This window comes from Vulpes vulpes, chromosome 1, assembly GCF_048418805.1.
Source record: "Vulpes vulpes isolate BD-2025 chromosome 1, VulVul3, whole genome shotgun sequence".
Classification (NCBI taxonomy): Eukaryota; Metazoa; Chordata; class Mammalia; order Carnivora; family Canidae; genus Vulpes; species Vulpes vulpes.
The window spans coordinates 23739250-23749822 of NC_132780.1; the positions used below are offsets into that span (position 1 = coordinate 23739250).

The 10573-nt window shown below is 39.4% G+C and overlaps 1 protein-coding gene across 6 annotated transcripts in view; it reads left to right on the forward strand.

The window, feature by feature from the left end:
• Positions 1 to 6199, forward strand: part of MFSD14B (major facilitator superfamily domain containing 14B) — a 72525-nt gene extending 66326 nt beyond the window's left edge. For all 6 annotated transcript variants that reach the window (XM_072723592.1, XM_072723654.1, XM_072723844.1 and 3 more), the window contains 4 exons: positions 456 to 568; positions 1744 to 1841; positions 3678 to 3820; positions 4480 to 6199. In XM_072723592.1, coding sequence (XP_072579693.1) covers positions 456 to 568; positions 1744 to 1841; positions 3678 to 3820; positions 4480 to 4731 — 606 coding nt within the window. In that variant the 3' untranslated portion in view covers positions 4732 to 6199. The remainder of the gene's footprint in view (positions 1 to 455; positions 569 to 1743; positions 1842 to 3677; positions 3821 to 4479) is intronic.
• The last annotated feature ends 4374 nt before the right edge of the window (positions 6200 to 10573 follow it).

Sequence of the window (10573 nt, forward strand, 5' to 3'; positions counted from 1 at the left end):
GTGTCTTTAAGACTATCTGAGCTAGCCATTTTTAGCAGAGTGTGTATTTGTTAAAGTCAAATTTATATTAGTCCAACTTGCTGATACTGTTAACCTCCAGCAGAATTCCACATATTCTCTAAATGTTTGTGCTTCACTGGTGGTTAGGTGATCAGTATTTCTCCAAAGAGTCTGAGTCATGTCCTCCTCAATCATAATTGGTGAACAGCTTCCTTTTAGAAAGTGCTAGCAAAGCATGAGATAAACAGGCTTTGGGGAGGGGGTTATAGGCCCTGAGCCCCAGGTTAGCCTTGGACCTGATTGAGAGCGCCATCAGTACCACGTGGCCTCCCTGCTCTTTGGCCAGGCCATGTGCTGGTAGAGGTCCTGGTCATCATAAACATGCTCCCCTTATCACGCTTGCATCACATCTGTGCACTTGCATGATTTCTCAAGATTCTCCTTTGTTTTTACAGACAGTCTTTCTTACCATCTTGATGAGATCATTAGGGAATAAGAATACTGTCCTCCTTGGCTTGGGCTTCCAGATATTTCAGTTAGCCTGGTATGGTTTTGGATCTCAGGCCTGGTAAGCCTCTTCTTTGGATTCTCATATACGAACAGACAGAAGAAGCATCTTTTAGAGGGACTTGAGTTGGTTGAGTGTTATTAATAAACAAGGGTTATTTTGCTAGCTTGGTACATTCAACATTTCAAAAAGGGTGTTTGGACTTAATTCGGGGAAGAATGAAAGTAGGTAATCTAAGAGTATTTGTTAAGACTGCCTCTGCCTCAGTAAATGGGGTTCACTGCCATAATTAGTGGAGTGATTCTGATAGTGACGTAAGCTCTGTAACATAAAGCATCTGACTTAAATCACTAAGATCTAAGTCTCCAAAACCATGTGTGCCCTAAGGCAGTTATTACTGGAAGCATATGAGATTCCCACAAACAGGAAGGATGTTCAACATAACCCCTGCAGAGTAAGAAGAAATATGTGTGCCTGCTTACCAAGTAACAGTTTCTATCTGTTTTACATACTACAGTTGATCCTCACTTTACACATATAAGCTGATGACATAACTTAAAGGAGCTAGAAATCTGGTCAGTGGTTGATTCTTGTTCTTTTAGATTTCAGTCCTGTGAACTTTGGCTCAGTAGCTAATTCGGTCGGACTCATGCTGCATTTAAAAGATTTTCTTTTCAGTAAGGATGTGCACATTAGCCTTCCCCAAGGAAGTCTGGCCAAACAAGTTTTCATTCCCATTAGGGCTTCACTTTGCTTACGCTCATACTTCATACTGACACGTTCCTTTCGTAGTGACCCTGCACTTCTCTGTTGTTTGCGCTGGTTGGCACAGGACACTTTCTTGAGGGGTGGCAACGGAGAAGTTCGGGTCAGTGTGAAGGTACAGAGAAAAGTAAAAATCAGTGAGGAAGATGTGTTTATAGAAACAAATCCTTCTGAACTTTATTGAGCTTATATCTAAAGATAATAATGGGCAAACAGGGTTGAAGAACAGATTTTGAAGAGGTAACATGAAATAAAACCTTCCCACCTGTGAAGGATCAGTATTGGCAGAATGATGCAGGACCTTCCAGGTTTAAAAAAAAAACAAACCAATTTTTAAAGAGGGAAAAATAAATACAACCTAACTAGAAAAAAAACAGAAAGCTTTTTGTGGTTTTGCGAGATTGTGCTCTGAACAGCAAACTCCTTAGGGCTGGCTTGCCACCTGACTGCCGCTGGTCTTGTCATTACAGGATGATGTGGGCAGCGGGGACCGTGGCCGCCATGTCCAGCATCACATTTCCAGCAGTCAGTGCGCTTGTCTCTCGGAATGCAGAGTCAGATCAGCAAGGTGAGGTCACTGTCCTCTTGTTTTTCTCCTTTTGCAAAAATATACCTGAAGTAGAGAGGCTCTGAGCCTCTCTCCATGTCCCGGAGCAGGTGGCAGCCATCTGGTCCTTTCTCAGCAATTATACCTATTTTCCTTCCTGCTTTGATCTTCTTTAAATCTGGACTAAGCAGTTCAGAATACTAAGGATTAGAAATAGAACTATCAAAAAAAAAAAAAAAAAAACAACTACCTATTTTCTCTTTTTAGTTTTGAGTCCTCTTTTGTGTTAACACCAGAATTAACTAATCATTTTAACAGGTATGTCAAATAACAATAGACTAGTTAGTAAAGTAATGAGGTCTTTATTTAATCGCTGAGATTTTGTCAATTTGGAATCTGTCAAAGTCCATTAGCTTAATTTAGGAAATGAATTTTTGAGGATAAATACATATGCGTAGTTGTTACATGCCCAGTGAGAAACACAATGAAAATGTAGGTGACCATGGTACCATCTAGACTCCTCATCCTTCTCGAACCTCTGTCAAGTGGGAACCACTGCCAGAATTAATCCTTTCCTTCTCCATCTGTTAATAACTCACCTAACTGTAGTCAGGAAGTAGTGAAGTTTAGAAGGAAAATCTTTTAAATGCATTAGAACCCTTTAAGAAGCTTTAATAAGAAACTAGATTAGAAAAGATTACGTTGTACCTGCTTTTCCAACATCAGAAATTAGATGTCTTATTCATATCCATTTTTAAAGCGTTACCTAAAGGGCCACAGGTCCTGTGTGTCACCCTGACTGTGGGAACTCACTTGGCTTTGTGTCCTTGGGGAGGTATTGTGTATGAAGAAGTCAGCCAGCTGTGGAGGGTGGGCACTGTCTTCTTGACGTCTGACAGGCACCATCTGGTCTTTCGTGACATGAATTTTCTTTGGCTCTTATGCCTGTTTTATTTTTTTTCCAGTGGTTATTAGGTGTTTTATTTATTTTTTGAAAAATTTTGTTTGTTTATTCAAGAGAGGAAGAGGCAGAGACATAGAGGGAGAAGCAGACTCCATGCAGGGAGCCCGATGTGGGACTCAATCCTGGGATCCCAGGATCACACCCTGAGCTGAAAGCAGAGGCTCAACCACTGAGTCACCCAGGTGTCCCTTATTATGCCTGTTTTAATACAGATGTCTCTAAATGTTAGCATACAACATTACTGGAACACATTAAGCTGAATTGTATCTGAATAGTTTTGACTTATGGAAACATCCTTTTCATATGGTTCAAGCTAATATTTTATCTGCCACATTAGAACCAGAGATACCTAGAAGTGGCACTTCTGGGATTTTTCAGTGAAGGACACCATGAGGAGCAGAGTCTGTGGAGCCTGCTAGGAGTATACAATGTTGGGACTGCTGTGGACTCCCACACAGGGCTCCAGGAGACAAAGGGCAGATATTTACTTTAAAAGCACCATTAGATGAGGAAAGGAGGAAAACTCTAATTCCATAAAAAAGTGGAAATTGCCTATAAATGGAGAACATTTAAGTTTTTTCATTTTTTATTCTCCATTTATGGGAAGAATCTAGCTGTTATGGGGGGAATTTAGCCCCAAAAGAGATTTTGCAAACATCACTTCATCTTCTTATAGATCTTAGGGCAACATTAAAAGGACACAGTAAAACCAGTAATACATTTGTGCACTGAATGAAACTATGATGGGCAAGTCCCTAATCTCCTTCCCTTAGCACAGACTACTTAATCCAGCTGAAGCAATATATCACAGTTGGTAAGAAAATACCGTGAAATCCCTAATCTTGAGATGCTTTTCTGAAAAGACTGGCTCCCGTCTCTTTGTTCTGATGTAGGAGTTGCCCAGGGGATCATAACTGGAATAAGAGGACTGTGTAATGGCCTGGGGCCAGCACTGTATGGCTTCATATTCTACATGTTCCATGTTGAACTGACAGAGTTAGAACCAGAACTGAATTCTGACAATGCTGCCCTGCAGGTAATTTGGTGATAAGTCTAGTTTTATAACAACCATTATGTCTGATTATAGCAAAATCAGAACTTAAATTCGGAAAATGTTTTTAAGTTTCTATTGTATTTGATAGTAAATGTTATATGTTCAGTGCTTCCTGGGATTGGGGAAGGATAATTTCAATGATGTAATATCTTCTGCAAAAGCTTTGTCCTACTTTTGTTCAGACTCCATTTTTACCTAAACACGTACTCTAATCAGAATGCTGTCTTCTGGTGAAGCCCAGTGAGGTCAAATAAAATCTGAAATGACCTAAATCGCTGCTAGAAATTTAGCTCGAGTGCTTTTTCTACTATTTGATATTTCTTCAATGTAAATTTCTGTATAAAAGTGTTCTTAATGCTCATCAACAGAGTGTATGATGTGAGGTCATAGGATGGGGCAGGAAGTCCACAACTGCCACATGAGCTATTGAGAAGTGGTGCAAAGAACAATGCCTAGTTGCCCTCTCTCCTGTTCCGAAGACAGGCTCTTAGAATTTGCCTTGGTACTTAATGAAACATTTGCTTATGAGAGAATTTTTTACTTTTTGATGGTTTGGGGGAGTCCAGGGCTAAATTTTTATTACTAATCCAAAAGGATACTAACCAAATCCTTTGTCTCCATTTTTTTCCTGTGTGCCTTAGGGAGCTGTCATCCCAGGCCCACCATTTTTATTTGGGGCATGTATAGTTCTTATGTCTTTCCTGGTTGCCTTATTCATCCCTGAATACCGTAAAGGCAGTGGAATTCAAAAACATAGCAACAGCATCAGCGGCAGCCTGATCAATACCCCAGAGCGGGGCAGTGATGAGGACATTGAGCCACTACTGCAAGACAACAGCATCTGGGAGCTCTCTTCCTTCGAGGAGTCTGGGAATCAGTGCACTGAGCTGTAAACTTGGTAGAAAGGGGGGTTCTGCACACACCTTCTCTCAGAGCCGTGGGGAGCCACACCACAAGGAGACTTCATGGTGCTGGAGGGGAGATGCTAGTGGCATCCTACAGGGCCAGGTTTGAGAAGTGACCCTCTCCATCCCTCCACCTCTTCCTTTTTGTTGCTGTTGTACATTAGAACAAGATTTGAAGTACTTTCCTGCAAATGTTTCAACTCTCAAAGTCACCTGGAGTCCAAACTTTGAAACTCAAATATAAAGATTCCTTATCTCTGGTAGGATGGCTTTCCTTGAGTAACTCTGGAAGAAGGTGATAGCAGTTTTTCCATCTCCTTTTTAGCGGAAGGTGCAGGGTGGAAGTGGACTGCCATCTCTGGCAAGATTTGAGGTAAAAAAAATCCCTGCTTATTTTCTTCCTTCCTGTTTCTCTCCTCTGTGCCCGCTGAGCCCATGGGTGTTTATGAGTGGCCGCTCCAAGAGTCACTCAGTATCAGGGATCTCTTGCCTTTGTTCAAAGGTCAACAAAACCCTAGTCTTACTCTCCTTTCCTTCTATTTCCTTTTCTTGGCTAGAATGAAATTCAGCATATACACCTCTGGACATGAATATTGATCAGTGATCACCTTTATTAGATAAAGGGAAATTTTCTTAAAAATTTAAATTCTGAAGAATGAGCAACTCAGATCACTGGACCTGTTTTGGTCAGATCCAAGGTGATTTTACGGAAGAACACACAAGTATTCTGGTAGTAACACAGAACTTGAAGGGAGTTTCTAAGAAAGTTTTCAGTAATATAAATATTCCTAAGTGGGTGTAAGCATTAGTGACTGAAACCAATAAAGTTTATATCCAAGTTAAGATTCATAGAACCCACTATTAGCATCTGCTCCTGGCTGCATCTTCTGTCTCCTCAGTTCTTCCTGTTCATCTCACTCCTGCCTTAACTGCTTTGTTGTATGCATCTGTTTTCAATCGGTCTTTCTGTTTATCTGACTTTTGAATTTCATGGGAATATGCACATCAGATTCTTTTCTAAAATATGGTGGTTTAGGAAGCTCAGTTTCAAAATAAGTGTCTTGCTAATTTTTCGAGATGTTTTATGGACAGAAAACTTTACAGATTTATATGTATTTTGCTGCACCAGTATGGACCATTAATTAGGGCCCACCCACCTTTAACAGAGCACTCCTCTGGAAGTTTTATAGGTATGAAATATATGTAGATATTTGTAAGGAGTTTTAATTTTTTTTGATGGGGTGCTGTGTAAATCTTGTATTTATAAATGTAATGAAGGTGTTGAAAGAAAAATATATATACAACTTTTATAAAAGGATTGTGTACTGACTGAATACATTTAAAAGAAAATATATTTTGAAACCTGTTCTGCTATGAACAGAGATAACATATCTTTTTACTATGCTGTTGGTTTTTAAGTTAAGCTTCCTAATGCATAATAAATTTGCAATGGATACTTCTATGTCTTTTGTGTTTCTTTAAAGCAAACAGTACCATTGATCTTTGGGTTCTCTTTTAAATTCTTAATCTTTAAGCTAATGCAAAAAAAAAAAAGGACGTATATTTTAAAAAATACTAATTTGTAACAGACTCCCTTCAAAAATAAATCATAACTTTTTCATTTACAATAAAATTTGTACACCCATTTATTCACAATAACCAAAAGGTGGAAGCAACCTGAACGTCTGCTGTTGGATGAGTGGATAAAGGAAGTGTGGCATTTATATACAATGAGACACTCGGCCTAAGGAAGGAAAATTCTGATTCGCCACAACATGGATGAACATTCAAGACACGCTAAGTGAAGTAAGCCAATTACAAAAGGACATATAAGTGTGCTTCCATTTATATGAAATATCTAGTCAAATTCGGACAGATGGAAAGTAATACTAATTGCCAGAAGTAGGGGAAAGGTAAAGGGGGGAATTACTGTTTAATGGGTAATGTTTCAGTTTTGCAAGATGAGAAGAGTTCTAGAGAAGGATGTGGTGAGTGAGAATGGCTGCATAAATGTATGAATGTACTGAATGCCGCTAAGAATGGTCAACTTTACATTATGTATATTTTGCCAAAGTTTTTAAAAAAATGTTCTCATGACATCTTTAACTGCTACATATCAAAACTGGGATAAAATATATCATTTTAACCATTTACAATTCAGTGGTTTTTAACTTACAAGATTTACAGCTGTTAAGGCTATCTCCAGAACATTTCCATCATCCCAAAAGAGAAACCCCATATCCATTAGCAGTCATTACCAATTCTCCTTACCCCATCAGCTGGCAACCAGTAATACATCTTCTGTCTCTATGGTTTTGCCTATTTGGGACATTTCCTATAAATGGAATCCTACAATATGTGACCTCTTGTGTCCAGCTTCTTTCACATAGTGTGTTTCCAGTGTTCATCCATGTTGAAGTATGTGTCAAATTTTACTCCTTTTTCAGGATGAATGGTGGTACTCTATCGTATGTATGTATATATGTGCTTTTCCTTTGTTCACTTACCAATCAAATGTAAAGGCACACTTGGCTTCTTTCCATTTTTTGGCTATTATGAATAATCCTATTAATCTTGTCCAAGTTTTATGTGAACACGTTTTTAATTCCTCTTAGATATATACCTGGGATTGGAATTGATATGATTTACGTAGTAACTCTGTTTAACCATTTCCAGAACTGTCCAAGTGTTTTCACGGCAGCTGCACATTTTACATTCCCATCAGTAATGGGAGGAGGCTTCAATTTCTCCATATCCTTGCCAGCACTTGTTTTGTCATTGTTTTATAAATATTCAAGCTGGTTTAAAGTGGTATCTTCCTGTGGTTTTGATCTGCATTTCCCTGATGCCAGTTATGTTGAACATCTTTTCATATGTTGTTAACTAGATGTGTATTTTCTTTGGAGAAGAAATCCATTGCCCATTTGTGAATTGGGATGTTGTAAGAGTTTTTTTTACATATTCTGGACATTAAGCTCTTATCAATATGATTGGTGAATGAATGTTTTCTACTGTTCTGTGAGTTGTCTTCTCCCTTTCTTGATCATGTCCTTTGAAAAGTTTTAATTTGGGGCTCATGGGTGGCTTAGTTGAGCACAGGACTCTTGGTTTTGGCTCAGGGCATCTCAGGGTTGTGAGATCGATCCCCATGTTGGGTTACATGCTTCAGATTCCCCCCCCCCCCCCCCCACTGTTTCTTTCTCTCTAAAATAAAATCTTTTTTTAAAAAAGTTTCATCAGAATTTTAAAATGTTGCTTATATTTTTGGTATCTAAGAATCCATTACCAAATACAAAGTCATGAAAATCTGCCCACCATATCTTCTAAGGATTTCATACTTTGACCTTTAACATTTGTCTTTGACCCATCTTTAATCACTTTTTATATGTGATCTGAGGCAGATTTCAATATTCTGAATGAATCAGAACAGTTCAGAGGTACATGAATATTCAGTAAGGTCAACATCACTTGTTGAAAGAGATTCTTTGCCCCCGAAAGTTGTTGGCACCACTATCAAAAATCTGATGAACAATGACGTGTGTGGTCTATTTCTGGACTTTCAATTCTACCCCACTGGTCTGTCCTTATGCCAATACCACAGGATTTTGATAGCTACTATTGTTAAACAGTAAGTTCTGAAATCAGGGCAGCCCGAGTGGCTCAGGGGTTTAGCGCCACCTTCAGCCCAGAGCCTGATCCTGGAGACCTGGAATCGAGTCCTGCGTCGGGCTCCCTGCATGGAGCCTGCTTCTTCCTCTGCCTCTCTCTCTCATGAATAAATAAAGATTAAAAAAAAAGTTCTGAAATCATAAAGTATGAGTCCTCCAACTTTGCTCTTTAAATATTGTTTTGCGGGCAGCCCTGGTGGCGCAGCGGTTTGGCGCCGCCTGCAGCCTTGGGTGTGATCCTGTAGATTCGGGATCAAGTCCCACATGGGGCTCCCTGCATTGAGCCTGCTTCCCCCTCTCCCTGTGTCTCTGCCTCTCTCTCTCTCTCTCTGTCTATGAATAAATAAAATCTTTAAAAAAAAATAAAGATTGTTTTGCTATTCAGTGTCTCTCATTTCATGTGAAATTTCATATGAAATTTAAAATCAGCTTTTCCATTTCTGGAGAGGGAGGAAAAGCAGTTGCTATTGTGATAGAGAATGCACTGAACCCATAGATCACTTTGGGTACTGTTGCTACATGAACAGTATTTAAGCCCTCCTACGGCCATAGGGTATCTTTCCATTCAGATTGTTCATTACTAGTGTACAGAAATACAATGGATTTTTGTGTTTACAGTGTATCCTGCAGCTTTGCTGAATTTATTAGTCCCAATAGTTCTTTTTCTATGGACTTATTTGGGTTTACTGTATATTAGATCGTGTCATCTCCAAATAGATATAGGTTCTTCCTTTCCAGTTAGGTATTTCTTAGTTATTTTTGCCTAATTTTCTTGCTAAAACTTATGGTTGAGCAGTGGCAAAAGCAAGCATACTTGTCTTGTTCCTTATTTAAGGGAGAAAGCTTTCAGCTTTTCATCACTGAGTATGATATTATTTGGAGGTTTTTCATATAATCCCTTCATCATGTTGTAGGACGTTACCCTCTTTTCTTTTTGTTTGAGTTTGTGAGTACTGTTTGTTGAGTACTGTTCTTTTTGTTTTTAATTAGGAAAAGATGTCAGATTCTGTTAAATGCTTTTTCTGCATTGAGATGATTGTGTTTTATTCTTCATTCTATTAATGTGTCTACACAGATTGATCTTCATAGGATGATCCACCCTTTCATTAATTACTGAGATAAATCCCACTTGGTCATGGTGCATAACCACTTTAATATGCTGCTGGATGCAAAGTACTATTTTTTGTTGTTGTTTTAGGATTCTTGAATCTGTGTTCTTAGGGGCTACTGATCTTTGCTAGTGATATCTGTGGTAATGTGTCATGCAGAATGACATGGGAAAAGTTCCCTTTTCCATTTTCTCAAAGAGTTTAAGAAAACTTGGGTGTTGATACTTCTTTATGCATTTTGGCAGAACGCTACTCTATTAGGGTGTCCCACACCAGTTATTTAAACAGAATGAAATTCTTTTTTTTTTTTTTTTTAATGAAAACTATTAACTAGGCAACCAAGACTGAACTGAGAACTTGAAGGCACTGGTTTTCAAACTTCAGCATTCATTAGGCTCAGGTGGAGGGCTTGTTAAGCATAGATTCCTGATCACACATCAGAGTTATGGACTTAGTAGACCAGGTGGTGCTTCAAAATATCTAAACTTCTAGCAAGTTCCCAGGAGAAAGGGACATTCCTGATCACAGGACCACAGCTGAGAACTCCAAGGTACTGAATACAGTTTCCCTGGGCTGAGGGAATGAATGCAGTTTTCCTGGGAAAGGCTGCCACCTGGCCAGTAATGGAATTTCTAGGTTTGGATAAGTTCTGTGGGGTGATGGCTGGGGCTGACACAGTGTACCTGTTTCTGCATGTGTTGGAAAAGCTGCAAACTGGGTTTGACTGCTGCTCTCCGGAAGAACCGCCACTGCAAGCGTGAAGGATCGTCATGAGAATGAAGCTGTGAGAAGTGAAAAGACAGTAAGGAGTCAGTTAATCCCCCTTCGTCTGCAGTCTACCGTTTCTGTCTAGCATCCCTATTGGCTAACACAGAGCCATCTGGCAAAGCAGAACATGGATGCCAAGTAAAGGACAGGCTGGAACTAGAAGACAATAACTGGCACCTCAACAATACCTGTTACACATATATGTGCTTCTGGTCCTTGCCAGCACCTCTCCTGTGACCCAGGTCTGCATTTCTAAAGGAGCTGGATCTTCCTGCCCCATTTTTT